Consider the following 19073-nt stretch of genomic DNA (forward strand, 5'->3'; position numbering starts at 1 on the left):
TGATATTGAAACACACTACTAGCTTCTACCTTTAGCAGATCTACTCTCTAAGACTGAAGGAGACATTTGGCACACTGAGCCAGGACAACTGTCTCTGTGGCTCCTCTACACGCTTCTGAATGCAAGAGCCATTAGTCACTTGAGTCTTTTATACCCTTAGATGGAAGCTGTTTGGTAAACAGTGTACACTCTATGGGCTAGACCCTGTACACTTGATTGATTCCTTGGTTTCCAAAAAACATCTCTCCAAGGGCTGCAACAGTCACCAACAAGACATCACCCCAAAGGTGTATATGGCTTCCAACAAAACACCAAGGATAAAATCTCGTTGGAGGTTCATGCATTTTAGTACAACTACATAAATTGTAGCCTCCAATGACTATGATTTCTAAGACTAAGAGTCTCCTGTTTGGTCCCTTCTTATGAGACTATGCATTTCCATTTATGGCATTTAGCAGACACCCTTATCCAGAGTGACTTACACTGAGCAACTGAGGGTTAAGGGCCTTGCTCAGGGGCCCAGCAGTGGCAGCTTGGTGGACCTGGGGTTCGAACCCATGACCTTCCGATCAGTAGCCCAACACCTTAACCACTGAAAATTAGAGGACAAACTTTATACTCTGAAGATACACTTGCCTGACCCAATGTAAAATCAAACAAACACACGCAAGGGATCCCGTGAACGGTAGCCTGCAAGAGGGACTTGTCTAATGAGAAACAAGCCTGCGGAGTGGCAGCCATCATCACCATGGCCAATAGACAGGCTGGACACCAAGCCCCTACCATCAGATGCCACTCTACAAGGTGCTCATGGGCATTACACATAGGCATGTGGTAAAGTAACAGTGACCTCTCAGGCATGTGGTAAAGTAAATGTATTTCTCTCTATTAACACAGGCATCGGCACCATTGATCTTCGGCTGAATGAAATATCAAAAGTTAATCCGTGACTCCATTTTGTGTTAACACTCAGATGCAGCCAAGAACGTGTCTACAGCAATACATGCCTTTGTTTTATTACAGTGTACCTGCTAGAGTATGGACACATTGCTAGCTGTGTTTCTGGATCTATGCCACAGTTTATACTCTTGAACTTTAAAGACATTTTACGTCCCATAAGGAAACCATAACCCTGTAAGGAAATCATAACCCTGGCTGCCATTCGAGATTACAGTGAAGTACTTTGCAGTTAAAAAAACTTAAAGATAATAACGTTTATTTTGCATTACATCGACACAGTCGTGATTATAAGACAATACAAGAGAAATTGCCAGCGGTATAAGACAGAAGCTCTGACCTGCGTTTCAGAAATTGGCACAGTGTCTCTGAACACAATCCACTTCACTGTCTCTATGCAGGGCGGTGTGGTGAGCGAGCCATTGTAGATGAAATATTTAGCTGTTGACTCAGGCAGGAGACCGAGCAGAGGAAAGTCCTTGAGCACGCTACTTTTACCTTCATAGCAAACAGGGAGAAAAGTAAATATCGGGTCAATTCGATAAAATATGAGGGTTTTTTAATTAAAACGTTTTGCTTGTTCGAAGTTGAATTTAGCAGTCGATAAGACTAAATAGCTAAAGGGTCGCGTCTACAGCCGTGGCTAACGGATTTAAGAACGATAGCCTGCTGCATTAGATCTTTTTAAGATCTTTTTTTCAGATGTTACTATGGTATACTGCAGTACAATTACAAGTGTCAAAGGATTTTATTGACAATTACATTGAGTTTATGTAAAGAGTCAGTATTTTCAGTGTTGACCCTCTGGACCACATCCTGACTGATGGCAGCCCGTTTTGCATAATCCATGCTTGGGGTTTGTCAGAATTTGTTGGTAGTTTTGGTCCACACACCTCTTAAGGATTGACCATAAGTTCTCCATGGGATTGTCTGGGAAGGTTCCAGGCCAAGGACCCAAAATATTAATGTTTTATTCCCTGAGCCACTTACTGTAGTTATCACAGTATGGCGAGGTGCTCCGTCATGCTGAAAAAAATTGTTCGTCACCAAAATGTTCGTGCATGGTTGGGAGTAGTTGCTCTTGGAGGATGTTTTTGTACCGTTCTTTATTCATGACTGTGTTTCTTTAGCAAAATTGTGAGTGAGCCCACACCCTTGGCTGAGAAGCAAAATGACCCACACATGAGTGGTCTCAGGATGCTTTACTGTCGGCATGACACAGGACTGATGGTAATGCTCACCTTTTCATCTACGGATGCCCCAAATAATCAGAAAGGAGATTCCTCAGAGAAAATTACTTTACCCAATCCTGTGCAGGAATATCCCTGTACATTTAATATCAGTCTGTTTGTGATGCTATTCCTGTAGAGAAGTGGCTTCGTTGCTGCCCTTCATCAAGCAACCCTCAAAAAGTCTTCACCTCACAGTGGCAGCACTCACTCCTGCCTACTGCCATTACTGAACAAGCTCTGCCCTGGTGGTGCCCCGATCCCACAGATGAACCAATTTTAGGAGATGGTCCAGGCACTTGCTGAACTTTCTTGGATGCCCTGCAGCCTTCAATAATTAAACCTCTCTCCTTGAAGCTCTTGATGATCTGATAAATTGTTTATTCAAGTCCAGTCATACTAGCAGTAATATATGAATGAATTTCTGTTCAAGGCATCGATGCCCGCACGTGTGTCCTTGCAGGTAACCATGGTTAACAGAGGAAGAACAGTGATTTCAAGCACAACCATCATATTAAAGCTTCCAGTCTGTTATTTACACTTAATCAGCATGACAGAGTGATCTCCAGCCTTGTCTTCATCAGCACTCTCTCCTGTGTTAACGAGAGAATCACTGACATGATGTAAGCGGGTCCTTTTTGTGGCAGGGATGAAATGTAGTAGGAATCTTTTTCCTTTCTAGGATTAAGTTCATTATCATGGCAAAGACGGACTTTGCAATTAATCGCAGTTCATTTGATCACTCTTCATAACATTCTGGAGTATATGCAAATTATATATTGCCATAATAAAATCCGAGGCAGCAGACCGTAAAATTAATATTTGTATATATTTGTATTACATTATTAATATTAATATAATATTTGTATTCATATTCATTCTCAAAACCTCTCGCCACGGTGTAGAATTTATCTGCTGTTTCTGTATAATGAGTCTCACACATCTGTCATACTTTTTATATAATATTTATATTTGGAAAACTTGTATTTGAGAAAGTACATTGAACATAGTCTTCTCTCATATAATCTTGATTGCCAAAGATGAATAAAATCACAGTCACAATTCTTCACTGCTTTAGCCCACAGCCTGGCAATAATGTAAATAAACAAACAAACAAACAAACAAACAAACAAACAAACAAACAAACCCACATACCGTAGCGACTGACGGCGTTGACCCCATCGATTAAGGCAGCATATTTCTCATTATCATCAAAGCTCTCCTGTGAAACCATGTACATTTCTGAGTACAAAAGAAAGGACAGAAAAAAAAAATAGAAAGTCGTGTTGAACCGAGAAGCCCTGACTCACCTCAAACAGTACGGCCAGCGCAGTGATCCTGCCATTACCCCTCAGAGCATCATCTATAGAGTTAAATTCATTGTCCTCATAACAGTAAATCTGCATCTGTGAGACACAGCAGGTGAGCGTTATTACAGCCACGTGTAGAAACAAGCTTCGATCGGCATTTCAAACTACTGAATCCAGTAGATCAGCTTGATGCTGAGGAGATTTTTTATGATCTGATCTAAACACGTTCCAGTTGATGTTGTATTTGTTTGGATAGTCTCTGAGTTTTATAAACATACGACGAAAGTCAATGGATTTATTTATCTAAATACACCAGGGTTAGGGTTAGGGTTGGGACTTCCGGGGTTGGGGTTCCTCGAAGCTGTGTGTATGTGTGTGTGTGTGTGTGTGTGTGTGTGTGTAGTTTGCGTGTTCTTGCTGTGCTTTGGAGGTTTTCTCCCCAGTCCGAAGACACGTGCTCTAGGCTTTGGAGTGGCATCTCTAAATTGTCCGTAGTGTGTAAATAGGTGTGTGATTGTGCTCACTGATGAGTTGCTACAGAAAATAAATGGATGCAGGTAAGTTTCAATCAAGTGCTGTAAAGGGAATTCTTTTACTGTTGACCATCCACCTTATATGTTGTAGGGACTCATATGTGTATGTATCAGAAAATTCAGGTAAAGTTAAGTGGAAGCCCATCATGTTTTCTGCTCTGGATTGCAGCACTAATCCTGATCTCTTGATCCTACAGTGCATTTCCTAGAGTGTGTGCATGTGTGTGGAGACATGTTGACATGCCTATTACTCTACCTCTAAAGGAAATCTGTAGCCATTGAGGCTGTGTTCTGAACCGTCTGATGAGGCGTTGCAGCGGCCCCAGTGGAACGTGATCCTGGCTACTCTGAACCGTGACCCGAGTCCTCCTCCGCTGACATAGTACTGTCCATTCACACTGATTACCACTGAGAAAACACACACACACACACACACACACACACACACACACACACACACACACACACACACACACACACACACACACACACAATTTAATACTTAACAATCCTGATATGAACTTCACAACAAATTAACACTCATTACCACAAAGGATTCTTTTTCATTCACTTGCTGTGTAAATACTGTGCTTATAGAGAGCTGTGAGACAAGACATGGAGCCATTCAGTCATACAATACGTGCATGAATGAATGATACGACTCTACGGGTTAATTCACTATTCTGTCAGCAGAGAAAGAGCTATTCATCTGGAAAATGCTTCCTATAAACAACAAAAGTTGTTTCGTTTACTTTCGTTCACACGACATGCAGAACACAACGTTCTGACTAAATACAGTAAAATCGGTACAGCCGGTCAAATCTCAGCGATGCTTTCTTTATCTAGCTTGACCCAGGAAACAGTAAATCTACCTGTTTTTCCATCATTGGTGATGGTAGACTCTGACATGAGCTGGTCCCAGTTCTCCAGCTTCAGATCACGGTACTGCACCTGAACCTGGGTGAAGCTCTCATCAATGTTGATGGGCGACTGTCTGGCTCCGTTACAGGAGCGGTACTTTTTTACCCAGTGCTGCTGGTTCAAACTTCCTGTAGAGAGTCAAATTGATTAGGAGGAATGAGAGAAGTTAATTTAATAGAGTTTAATTCAAGGTTAATTCATAATGAAAAACAGCTAGCTGGATCGGTAACTCCAGCTATATGGGGTAACTCCCTGTGCTACGGTGTCTCAAAATATTTCCATTTCAACCATTGACAAAATTTAGATACAGCTTCTGCACAACAATGTTAATTGAAAGAAAGAAAGAAAGAAAGAAAGAAAGAAAGAAAGAAAGAAAGAAAGAAAGAAAGAAAGAAAGAAATCAATCAATCAATCAATCAATCAATCAATCAATCAATCAAATCATTTTTCACCAGTCACTCACTCTCACACACACACACACACACACACACACACACACACACACACACACACACACACACACACACACGCACACATTGTGTGATGGGAAACAAAACATATAAAAAAGATCACATGCTTATGCAGTGAATATAAGATTAGAAGAGAAACCTTTATTTGGCTCCATATACATTACAAGACAGTGAAATTATTTTCTTTCTTGTGCAATCAGGATTCAAGCACCGGGTCGGCTGTGATGCTGCACCCTGGAGCAGAGAGTTAAGGACCTTGATTAAGGGTCTAACAGAGCAGCTTGGAGGTTTTGGTGCTTGAACCCATGACCTTCTGATCAGTAACCCAGAGCTTCAAATGTTAAGCCGTTATTATCCTCAGTAAGGTCTATATGATAAACGTATGTAATAGTGAGATCTTTTAAGGTGCTGATTAAATTATAGAGCAGAAATGATCTGGTTACATGACGGAATTGATCACGATACTTGTTGAATATTTGCTCACCAGTTCCAACAGGAATCTATTTAATAAGGAAACATATTCGGGTAAAAAAAAAAGAGGTTTCAATAGCAATGGATCATTTGCTAAGAATTGTTTTTTTTTTGGAGTTCATTTATATTATACATGCTATGTAACATAGTCTAACACGCCGTACTAGGAAATGTACTGAATGGAGCACATGGGGGAGTGAGAAATAAATAGAGTACTCAGAATAACTAGATACGGTACTGCGTCTGAATCATGGAGGCAGATGGAAACTATGTACGTGAAATAAACATGCCATTCACACACCCACATACTTTATTTAACACCTTGCTCTCTCTCTCTCTCACACACACACACACACACACACACACATGCACGCTCAGTTGAATAATAACGTAACGCATTCCCAGCCTACGTTCTCACCTCATCTTCATTCTAATTATTTGCCTTGACATCATTGTTCCTGGCTTTAAATCTCCCCACAAGCTGACATCTAATTAGCGCATCTCTAAACACGTTTTAAGAAACCCACCGCTTTCCCTGTGTGTTATAGAAACCCGTCCTGCAGGGTGTGCAAGGCCGCTGTTATCAGAAAGACCGGTGGCATCAGATGGTAGCACTAATCAGACCAAGTATATTCAAATAGATTAAAAGCACCGTGTACTGCAAGTCGTGACGGAAAAGTGAAGCTCTCGTAAAGCTGCCGAGTCGCATCTGGCCCCTGCAGAGGCACACGGCACTGATGACATGCTATAATCAGCTGCAGTCAGTGCTGCTATGGTTACAAATGGCAAAGGCATTTCAGAGAAGGCTTAGAAACATATACAGTACACAAGACGCCGGACTCGAGCACGGCTCGTCCAGATGTTCTTCCTAGCGCAGGATTCAACCGAATGCAGCCTTTTTTTAAATTTTATTTCAATTTCATCTTATAAACATGAATGAGATTTATTTTTCCCCCATTGGTAACATTATAAGGATTATGTTAAGGTCATAATTTTTACCTTACAATCAGATTTTTTTTTTTTTATTATTTATTTTTTTAAGATAAGCTAAAGATTTTTTTTTAGGGATTTTGTACTAACAGGTGCAGGAGAGTGTGTGAATGGATTTAAACACATGTTCATCAACGATACCAACTCTTTAGTAAGTCTGGTGATTAAAAATAAATAGCATACAAGTGTTGTACTGAAATGAAGTGACTAATCAAAAAAATCCATCCTTTTGTGCAACAAGCTTCAGTTTTCTCTCTTTTAACTGCTTAGGTATTTTTTTTTTAGTGTTTTTTAAAAGATCGAAGCACTTAAGAGGTGTTTCAGGTCCCGTTGTCAGTGAAAGAGAAAAAAAGGACTGTTTTGTGCCATAGAGTAATGTGTTTCTGCCCTTCCTTTTGCTCTTCAGGAGTCTTGGGACTAAGCCTGTGTTGGTCCGAGTCTTTCACATGGTAATATATTTATTCACAGTTCATTGCACATACACACTGTTCGCTTTCCCTCCTCATCCTCCTCCTCCTCCTCCTCTCTGGGCCACTCCACAAAACATGCTTTCCAGCTCAGAGTTTCTCACTGCTACAAATACTTCGGCCTCTTTTAATAATTTAAGATCAGGAATGTTTCCATATATAACGTCCTTTAAGTCCCAAAACAGCAATACTGTTTTTTTTTTCTAGGACATTTCGGTTCACACAGTGGACAGTGTATATATAAATAAGCAGGCCAGCAGATTTCTTTATACTTAAACAGGCAATACTTATAGTATTTGCTCATAAACCGATCAAGTTCTGCTGTTTTTTTATGTCTGTAGCTTAGGGTCAGACACCATTTGCTTATTTGACTAGTATGGAGCACAAAAGAGTCACAAACAGGGAATATAAGTGGTACAGAAATATGGAGAGGACATCGCCAAGGTTAAATATAACTTGACTGTATGTTTTGTGTTCTATGCCTATTCACTCCCTCTATATAGAACACTGTGCTGATACGGGGTTGGGCCTCCCTTTGCTCTCAAAACGTCTGAATGGAATAGAATAGTCCCAGTTCTTCATGGCATGGATTCCACAGGATGTTGGAAACATTCCTCTGAGTTTCTGGTCCATGTTGATATGAACCACATTATGCAGTTCCTATAGGATTTTTTTCATGCTGTGAAATTCCTTGATTTCTATCACATCCCTGGGAAGAACACTGGACTCATTGTCAGGTTCGTGAAACCGGTTTGAGACGACTTCTGCTTTGTGACATGGTGCATTCTCATGCTGGAAGAAGCCATTAGAAGATGGTAAATTGTGGTCACGGAGAGATGCACATGATCAGCAACAATACTCTGATAGTCTGTGGCTTTCACGTGATGACTGATTGGTATAAACCTGTCCAAAGTGTAGCAATAAAACATTCCCCACACCATTACACCACCCCCACCAGCCTGGACCACTGACACAAAATGCAGATCCACGGATTTATTCAGATGATGCCAAATTCTCACCATCTGTGTTCCTCAATAGAAATCATGTTCACCAGTTTTGGTGTCTGGGTCCACTGCAACCTCAGCTTTCTGTACTTGGATATCGGGAATAAAATCCGACATGGACTTCTGCTGATGTAACTCTACAGCCTTAAAGTTCAACGTGCTTTTCTCACATACTTTCCCCATTCTGATGATTGATGTGAACAGAACCTGCAGCTGTTAGACCATATACAACTAAAAGACACATTGAAGAGAACAATACAATCCCACAACTTAAAAAAAAAACATGGTTATGGTTTTACACTGACCAGATGGAACGGACCTGGAGACAGAGCTCATTTTGTAATACTTTTCTTTTTTTCTGTTTCATTTTGTACTCATGGATCAGAGTAACAATATTCTACAGCCGTGGCCAAAAGATTTGAGAATAACACAGATATTAATTTTCACAAAGTCTGCTGTAGATCTTTCTGTTGGATGTTACTATGGTATACTGAAGTATAATTACGAGCATTTCATAAGTGTCAAAGGCTTGTATTGACAATTCCATTAAGTTTATTGAAAGAGTCAGTATTTGCAGTGTTGACCCTTCTTTTTTCAAGACCTCTGCAGTTCACCCTGGCATGCTGTCAATCATCTTCTGGACCACATCCTGACTGATGGCAGCCCATTCATGCGTAATTAAAGCTTGGAGTTTGTCAGAATTTGTGGGTTTTTCTTTATCCACACGCCTCTTGAGGGTTGACCACAAATTCTCAATGGGATTAAGGTCTGCTAGCTAGTTATTTAGCGTATTCAAATGCAAGCAAACCTTATTTCCTGAAATATAACATGATTTCTTTTAACCAGCACAAAACCTATGGAAAAGTCTTAATTTAGAAAATAAGCCCAGTGTTAATATCAAGCTAGACAGATTATGTTAAGGATTTCCTACTGGAAAGTGTGCGAGCTGAGATTTAGCTACTAGCTGTTTATGCTAGTTAAAAATTTGTCGAATGCAACGAGTAAATTAGAGTAATTTAGTTGAATAATTGAGTAATTACACATCGTTCATTACAAGAAGAATAAACAAAGAACAAGCCTATGTAGTATAGTACCTGTGATGTGGCACACACAGTTCAGGTTAAATAAATGCACTAAACAATTTGGTAAGTTCTTTATTTTGTGTTTGTGTATTAATGTGAATGTTTTTGTTTTACCGGTTCTGGAAAGGCCTAAAAGGGAGTTGCCTGTGAACAGGAAGCCAGTTTTATAGCATCCTGAAGGGGCGGAGTCGCCTGATCGAGCGTGCAAGTATTAAAAATGTCTTGTTTGTAGATATTTTGGTGATTTGTTAAAGGATAATGCCTTTGATTACAGGTAGACTTTATTTTGGTGCGACTCGTAAAGTGAAAAGATCTGTGAAGTGTAAAATAGAGTGTTGCTAACAAATGGAGTGGTGCGATTGGTCCGTTTGAATACGAAGAGAGGGGACCAGGATTATAAGAGAACAAAGGAAACGTTGCAGAAAAGAAAAAGAGGGGTGTTTGTTGGAACGGTAGCCAAACATTTATTTATTTATTTATTTATTTATTTATTTATTCATTCATTCATTCATTCATTCCCGTTTATGTTTTGTTAAGTGTTGAGTTGTACTTTTTTTTTTTTGTTGAGTTGTAGTTTTTTTATTTATTCTTTTTTTGTTGTTAAATTTTGAATTTCAATGGAGATTTTGCTTTGGCTTCTTTCACACCTGTTTGAAAATGGTGGCTCCTGTAAATAAGAAGACTTTTCCTTGGATTTTTCTAGAGTTTTGCCACTTCTTTTGCTGCTAGCTAGCCACTGCACCGACCATCTTGCCACAGTACCTTAACATTATATACTGAAAAAAAAAACGCAATCTTAGCAAAATGATCATTTAGGCAAAATGAGGTCTCATAAATATGGTCAAATATCACAAACCTACTTGGACGTCTAGGTCTACGGTGTTCTTATACTAAGAAATGTGATGACAGAACATTCAAGACATTTCTCTTGAAGTCATTTCTATTAATGTACTGCTGCCTTTCACGTCTCTAAATGTGTTCCCTTTCTTTCTAAATGTCATGTGCAGGAGCCTCCTGGAGCTTATTCAGCTCGCTCGTTCAGCACAGAGCTAGTAGTCAGACAGTGGCCATGACACTGATCCTACTTTATCTGTTACCATCAGGGACTTTATATCCTCCCCATCTCTGTTACCAGAGGAAGAAGGCAGTTATAAATACTGCTGGGTTTTGTCCAGATACAGCATGCTGAGTAGAGACACACAGACAATAAGTAGGCACTCACCTGTGTAAGACCAGTCCACATCATCTGTAAACCTGTGCTGCTCTCGCAGATACTTGCTGCTTAGGCTCACTAGAAAAAAGACAGACCAAAATGGAGAGAAAGAAAGAATAAAAAAACAAAATATCTTGTAGTGGAAATAGCAATTCAAACAGCCCACTTGAAAAAAAGAGTAACCATTTACTGTTGGCTATGTTTCATATCCACAAGCACAGGAAGCTTGACCATCCCACCATCACAAATCTGTTGAACTATTATTTAGACAATGCTTTCTTTTTGCTAAAGCAACACCCAGAATTGTCTCGGTTGTTTATCTGCTCAACAGCAGCACTGTACCGCTTCAATTACTTGTGTAAATGAGCACGCTGAGGAGGAAAATCAGACATTATCATTTCAATTCTTCATGCGACCTGTTGCTGTGAGTTTTCCCCTCGAGCACACAGAGACAGATGACATTACTGTTTGGTGTACAACCACACACACCCACACACACACACACCCACACACACACATAAACACACAGGGAAAATATTGAGATCAGAAAGTCATTTTCTGTCTATAAAGCCCAAAATCACAAACAGTGATGCATCAGCTGACCTAAAAACGGTTCGAATCCCAGTGAACATGAAAAACATCCGACGATGATTAAAAATCAAGATATACCAGTATAAATTATACATACGTAGAATACAGGGGCTCAAAATCTACTCTATGCTTCTAAAACCTTTCTGTTAGTCTAACAGGACAGCACAGCATTAAACTGTCTGCTTCCAGTATGCTACAGCGATCTACAGAAAAAAAGACAAAAGTAAAATAAAGAAAAATGGTGAGAAAAAAACACTAGTGCAGTCACAAAAAATTAAGATATATATATATATATATATGTATTTTTTTTCTCTTCATATATAATGAAGAAAAAATACAATATGAAATGTTATTAGACAGCGAGTTATTAACTTATCAAGCTTTTAGACCCTTTATACGTTCTCATCATACTGTGGGATGGAATTTTACTTCGATGTAAATAATTATTTTTTTTTTTAAATACTAAAGCCCTATTCGGACGGGATTAGTTTTACGTGGGGACCTGGGGGTAAAGTAATTATTACCAGAGCTTCTCTGTGATTTTAGTCCCGTCCGAATGTGCCATCTCGGTAATCATTACAGACAATGTCAGTAAAGATTACGGCGACTTAAAGCTTCTGTAAAAAGGTCCGGAAAAATTACGTCAGGTAATACTAATCCCGTCCGAATAGACCCGCTGTAAATATGTACGGTAAAATTCCGTCATTTCCTGTTTAAAAAGGGGCGTTTTGCAAGCATGGAGGCGCTTGAAACAGGAAGCAACGTCATACACACATGACGACAAGGAGGTTACTGTGGTGCGTAAAGCGAGTTACCCCTCCCACTTCTGATAGTTTTACTCGCTGCATATGATGAATTGGCCAATTAATATTACAGACGTCCTGAGGTAAAATTGCATTACTCCACGTCCACACGTAGAACTAATCCCATCCGAATAGGGCTTAAGCCTTACATTACAAATTACAGCCTACAAACAGGACCACTGGTGAGTCGAACGCATGTGAGAAACAACACAAAGCCGTAATTATGAGCGGGGAAACTCTGGATTTTCTTTGAGCTCTGAGCTTGTGAATTATAAAATGTATGTAACTGACGGAAAATTAGTCGAAATTGAACGCTTCCTTTTCCGTTTCTACGGTCGTGCATTATTATATTTTTTCTTTCTTGTTAATTGTCGTGATAACGGCTTTTTTCTTCTCATGATCTCTGCATGTACCTCATTGTTAATATGTAATTTATTATTAAAACATTAAGCCTTTATTCTCATAAATACTGTTAATTGTTTTGTGTTCGTTTCGTCTCGCATTTATTAAAAAAAAAGGTCCGTTTTGTATTCATTTATTGTTCTGTGATGTAAGAGCTCACAGACGCTCTCTTTCCTCTTTAAGCTCAATTAACACTGAATATCTAAAAGCCGCTCCTACGATATATGTGCGGTTGGATTAACCTCAGCAGGATCACTGTACTGTCTTCCACGATAAAGATGCAGACATCACAGCCTCCTTCTTAAGTGTCGGAAACTTATGTGGAAGTTGTCGATCACTGATCATTTACTGCCCCTAGAACATGTTCTTATGCAGAGTTTTTTCAATTAAGAAAAAATATAATAATGCATGGCCTCTTAGGACTTCCATGGATTTCAGTTGTCATTTGTAAAAATTTTAAAAATAGCCTCGCTGTATCCATACAACCCCTACACCTACCCCTACACCTACCCCTACACCTATAGGCACACTATGTTCCTAATTAACCTCTGCCTGGATTCACATACAGACTCTATGGCCACGTTCACACTGCAAGTCTTCATGCTCAATTCAGATATTTTGCTCAGATCTGATTTTTTTGTTTGGCTGTTCACATTACCTTTTAAAATGTGACCTATATCAGATACCAGTGTGAACTGTTTGCTGTTTCGAACTGACCCGCATGCGCAAACAAACAATAACAATGATGTCACACGCAGCACGCCGTTGCGCTAAAAGTTCTCGAGGTTACGGAGGAAGTAAGCATTTTGAAGTGAAGTGAAGTGACATACAGCTAAGTACGGTGACCCATACTCAGAATTTGTTCTCTGCATTTGACCCATCCAAAGTGCACACACACAGCAGTGAACACACACACAGCAGTGAACACACACACACCGTGAACACACACCGTGAACACACACCCGGAGCAGTGGGCAGCCATTTATGCTGCGGCGCCCAGGGAGCAGTTGGGGGGTTCGTTGCCTTGCTCAAGGGCACCTCAGTCGTGGCCGGTCCGAGACTCGAACCCACAACCTTAGGATTACGAGTCAGACTCTAACCATTAGGCCACGACTTTTATTTCCAAATGTTTGTGTAATGGCAGCCGTAACATTAATGAGCAGGTGCCGACGACGAGTAGAATGAAAAGAAAGTATCTCCCCATATACTAATTAGGTCTAACTCCTCACTCTCCCTCCACTGACTTGCTCCATCACTGTTCTCCATTTTGTAGGCGTAGTCACGTTTGTGTGCATACTCGCCGGCGCATAATCGTGACGAATGTCGATGTAGATTGACGTAAAGGTCGCATCAAATCCGCCTTGGGTGTTCACACTGAGGCCACATTGGAAAAAATCAGATTTGGGTCTGATTCAGGACCACATATGGAAGTGGTCTGAATCTGAATTGAAAAAAATCAGATCTGGGTGAGATTTGAGTGTTCACACTACTCCTGAAGAAGTCTGACCTGGTCACTTGACCCCAAAAAAATCAGATTTGGGCCACTTTTACCTGCAGTGTGAACGGGGCTTAAGGAGTTTCTGAGTTGGGAGCGAATCCGTCAGAAAACATAGTCTGTATCTGTTCACTTGTCTAAGAAGCTGATTTCAGTGATGTGTCAGTTTGATGCAGTAAGTTACTTAAATACAAACAAACTGGTTAACATTTCAGCCACTATTTAAGAAAAAATGGTTTCATTTGTCATTTTTTTAATTATTATTATTTACACTAAAATAAAAAACATAGCCGCCAGGACAAAATACAATAACGTTGTACAATTACGATAGAATATGTTTCGATAAAGTTTACATTGGTGCCTGATCAAAAACATGAAAACTAAATATACTTGACGCACACTTGGAATTATTAATCCAGGAGTAGAGTTAAAAGCCTTTCTGTATTTTTGTAGGTAATTAAGGGAAGGTTCACCTCCGTGATGTCGTAATTCTGATTTATTAACTCATAAACAGACAAACACGCAGTAAGTGTGCCTCTGATCGTCTGACATTTTGTCTGTCTGGGTTTCAGAGATTGCTTCATGTTTTAAATCAATTTGTCAGTTTTAATACAATTCTAACCTACAATTGCAGCCAGCTCCAAGATATATAGATATTTATAGCGAGTTATCATGTCTGGTCTGTAACTGAATAGATTTTTTTGCGAAGGCGCAACCGAGAGAAGATTTTTGCAAACGCTCCTGTACATTTTCCAGTGAAGTGAAGGGTCTTGGGTCAGTTTAAGGTCACGACCCTGTGTGTAGAGAAAGCTCTTTGTTTCCCGTAAAACACGTTCCGGCTATAATCGAGAGCAACGACAACAAGAGCTTAAGTATTTTTCAATGGCAAACCCCTGAAGGTTCGCTTTAAATGTGAACAGGTCCAAAATGGATTCGTCAAATCCTCAAGTTTGTTCTCATGTCTAAATTTCAATCTCCGATAAATGATACATGAGCCACGTTCACACTGCAGGTAAAAGTGGCTCAAATTTGATTCTTTTGGGGTCAAGTGACCAGGTCAGACTTCTTCAGGAGTAGTGTGAACACTTAAATCTTGTCCAGATCTGATTTTTTCAATTCAGATTCAGACCACTTCCATATGTGGTCCTGAATTAGACCCAAATCTGATTTTTTTCCAATGTGGCCTCAGTGTGAACACCCAAGGCGGATTCGATGCGACTTTTATGTCAAGCTACATCGGCATTCGTCACGATTATGCGCCGGCGAGTCCGCACACAAACGTGACTACGCCTACAAAATGGATCAAATAATCAAAAGTTTAAAACCCTCAACATCCGAAAATTTTCAAAACACTGCGTCTCTGTGCTGCCATTACACACATTTAGAAAGAAAAGCGAAAATGCTTACTTCCTCCATAACCTCGCCAACTTTTCGCATGCGGGTCAGTTCGAAACGGCAAACAGTTCACACTGGTATCTGATATAGGCCACATTATAAAAAGGTAATGTGAACAGCCAAACAAAAAAAATCAGATCTGAGCGAAATATCCGAATTGAGCATGAAGACTTGCAGTGTGAACGTGGCCATGATGATCTTGTACAAGCCTACATTCAGGTGCTGATGCTATTGGAAATAAAATATTTGCTGTAGGATTAGACATAAACGTGAGGATGAGTAATGTACAGCAGTGCTCTCGATATAACAGACTCGACCCTGCATGTGTGTTGAGCCTTGACCTGAGACCTGCTGATCACACAGCTGAAGAAGGCATGGGGTTAGTCGCTGTCGGTGGGAAACACCTGTTCTACAGGGCAGATGGAACAACCGGATAGCTTGACGCTCGCACGGCGCTAATTGAATGACGTTTTCTCCTAAACTCTTTCATAGCCCCAATGTAAAGAAAGTCTATAGATAGATATAAAGTTTCATGATTGAATATAGATTTTGATAAATATATTTGTATTGAAACAGTTGTCCTGAGAAGGTTTATTGTCTAAAGGACCGGCTAGAGGAGTCTTAATATCTGACAGATCATGAGAACGTAACAGAAGGTAGGCAGGAGAAGACGCCAATGCAGTGAGAGTTTATGAGAAAAAAACACAAACAAATCCGATTCATGAGGGAAGATCAGTATATACAGAAGAACAAAACCAGAGCAAAACCAGATAAGCGATACACAAAGAAAAGCTTGGTTACATAAAGTAAGAACACACTAAGAGATTAAGTGTAGTCTTTAACCTCTTGAGACCCGAATGTCCTCATATGAGGACATAACGTTTTCTCAGAACTTCATTGTCTATATATTTATTGTACCAACCTTATATGAGGACTGTTAGGTATATTTCTTTTGCTAAACTGCTTCCTTGAAAACACTGATTAAATTTATAGTTATCAGCTGTGGATTAAGAGAAACAGTCAGTAGAAACTGTAACGTACACAACAGTAGCATGCGGGTCTCAGGAGGTTAAAGACTGTCTATTACTAAGCCATGCTGTGCTCTGGGACACACAATTCTTGTGTATTAGGCAATACAAAATGTGTGTAATAATAATAATAATAATAATAATAATAATAATAATAATAATAATAATAATAATAATAAAAGCTTGAGGCAGAGAGTGAAAGGAACGTGACGAGATGACCGTACCTCACCAGACAGCTCTGCAGTGAAGGTTTTGTCTTTCTGTACTAAGGTACTTTCTGTACTAATGTACTTTCTGTACCAATGTACTTTCTGTACCAATGTACTTTCTGTACTAATGTACTTTCTGTACTAAGGTACTTTCTGTACTAATGTACTTTCTGTACTAAAGTACTTTCTGTACTAAGGTACTTTCTGTACTAATGTACTTTCTGTACTAATGTACTTTCTGTACCAATGTACTTTCTGTACTAAGGTACTTTCTGTACTAATGTACTTTCTGTACCAATGTACTTTCTGTACTAAGGTACTTTCTGTACTAAAGTACTTTCTGTACTAATGTACTTTCTGTACCAATGTACTTTCTGTACTAAAGTACTTTCTGTACCAATGTACTTTCTGTACTAATGTACTTTCTGTACTAATAGGCAGCAAGCTTTGGTTTCACCGAGCAGCAGCAGCAGCAGGAGCATGACAGCGTCCGAGCTTTCTAACATGATCAGTCTGATAGCGAGTCCAAAATATTTCTGTTTCTTCAGGAAATAAATCTGATCAGATATTAAAAGTATTAGGTGAAGTATAAACCACGCTTATTTGAATCGGGGGAAAGATTCCTTACTTGTAGATGGTCTAATTTTATTTAAATAAATAAATAAAAATCCCAGAAGCACTCAAGAGTTTATCTTCTCAGTGTTATCCACAGCACTGGGCATATTTGGAACACTAATGCTATTTAGAGCACTAACGTTATTTGGAGCACTGAGAGGATACACACGCAGATCGCGGCTCTGTGTTCCGGCTTTAATATACGGTATAGTACAAAGACTCCAAAAAAAAAAACCTTCAAAGATGCGATAAGTTTTATTCTTCAGTTCTTTTTAAATACGTCAGAAATACTACTTCCTGTTCTTGTTCTCTGTCAGGCTCAGTCAGCCCTGGGAATTTCCTCGGGTCAGGGTTCGGATGCCATTTTGAATTAAGGGGTCGAAAGAGATACGAGGAGCCGACATACGGTTCTGAGATGTGTTTTGGATGTGTGTTATGGAGAGGCTTGTATGACCGGGTGATTTCATTATCGCATGCATGACTATGTGTTACAGACCAGCTGTTAACATAAGAGTCAGAGGTCAAGTGACATCCAATAAGCATGAGAAAGCAGAGAGCCAGTCGCTGAAGGTGATAACACCAAGCAACAGCTGTGAGCTTTAGGCTCTCTTGAAACAGCACTACAGGTCCTTATGGCGAAAAGCATGGCATCCGTTTAGCTCACGCAGCTTAAAGCTTATACATCATGCTCTCTGTGTTGCCTGTGCGGTCACGCCAATAAAACCCAGACTCCAGGATTTGTCATCAATTTGGCACTTTTATTTGTAGGACAGCTAATCTAAGAAGCGCTAGATTAAAGAGCGTCCCCTGGCATTTTGGAATTTCTGTCCTACTTATGGGTGCTTTGGTAAAACTTTCTGCTACGCTGTAAAAGAAACTGAGACACACAAACACACACATGCAAAAAAAAAAGTCGACTGCGCAGAAAAGACTTTGGCATCCAAAATGTCAGCAAGTGGAAGGGGCATGTTTATAACCATCCTTCCAGGGCATGAGTGCTTTTCACGGCGTATCCGACATGGAGCAAGTCTCTAATCAGCATGCAGGACATGCCAAAGGAAACTCCTAGACAACACGCAGGGTCTGCTATGGCGTCCTGCCACTGGAACTTCCTGCACTGCCTCGTCCATCACCATGGTCACGGGCTCGGCCCTCTTTGTCATTTCCCTTTATCCCTCCTGCGGCGTCCGCTACTTAGTAATAGACAGATTGTTCACCACATCACACACGATCTCGGCGACCCGAGCCATTTCTTTTTTAACAAAACATTCATTTTTATTTGTTTCCTATAATCATTCATGAAGAAAAAAAAAAAAGCAGGCTGTGACGCTCCGTCCTTAGTTACCCACACGGCTCCTTCCTGACATTAACCCTGCTAAGTCTCTTACGCCAAAGTACGCCGAGGACAAGCGGTCATCAGTTACATAGAGGTCCATCAGTCCCACGTCCTGGAGCCAAGAAGACCTCGATGACCTCAAGGGGAGATTTTTTTTTCTCTTGTGTGTTCTTGTATTTAGTCTGTCAGTTATTTTAGTCTTAATGTAATAATTTTCCTTCAGCGTGTTAAAGAATTAATAACATCAAGCCCGAAAACATTATCGTTTAAAGCCGTTTACGAGTCAACTGTTCACAGCCAAAGGTAATGTTTTAAATGGCTTCAAACTGTTATTAATTGCGTTCACTATTGGACTCCTTGTGTAAAAAAAAAAAAAATTCCCTGTAGATAAAAAACAGATTTCGGTGGAAATGTGCCAGAAACTGAATTTAATACCTCTGGCCTTTTCTACAGCTTGACCAGATTTGTTCTGTCTGAGAGCTCCCGTTTGAGATTGCATTTCTCAGGCAGAAAGAAAAAGAAGCCCGAGGTGAACATGCTGCACTTTAAACC

The 19073-nt window shown here is 39.9% G+C and overlaps 1 protein-coding gene across 2 annotated transcripts in view; it reads right to left on the reverse strand.

The window, feature by feature from the left end:
- Positions 1-19073, reverse strand: part of ptprz1b (protein tyrosine phosphatase receptor type Z1b) — a 45678-nt gene that overhangs the window by 22658 nt on the left and 3947 nt on the right. For both annotated transcript variants that reach the window (XM_027151826.2, XM_027151824.2), the window contains exons 2-7: positions 10657-10725; positions 4902-5078; positions 4286-4437; positions 3497-3592; positions 3342-3408; positions 1298-1455 (exon numbers count right to left, since the gene is read on the reverse strand). In XM_027151826.2, the coding sequence (XP_027007627.2) occupies positions 1298-1455; positions 3342-3408; positions 3497-3592; positions 4286-4437; positions 4902-5078; positions 10657-10725 (719 nt within the window). The remainder of the gene's footprint in view (positions 1-1297; positions 1456-3341; positions 3409-3496; positions 3593-4285; positions 4438-4901; positions 5079-10656; positions 10726-19073) is intronic.

Source organism: Tachysurus fulvidraco, chromosome 19 (assembly GCF_022655615.1).
Source record: "Tachysurus fulvidraco isolate hzauxx_2018 chromosome 19, HZAU_PFXX_2.0, whole genome shotgun sequence".
Classification (NCBI taxonomy): Eukaryota; Metazoa; Chordata; class Actinopteri; order Siluriformes; family Bagridae; genus Tachysurus; species Tachysurus fulvidraco.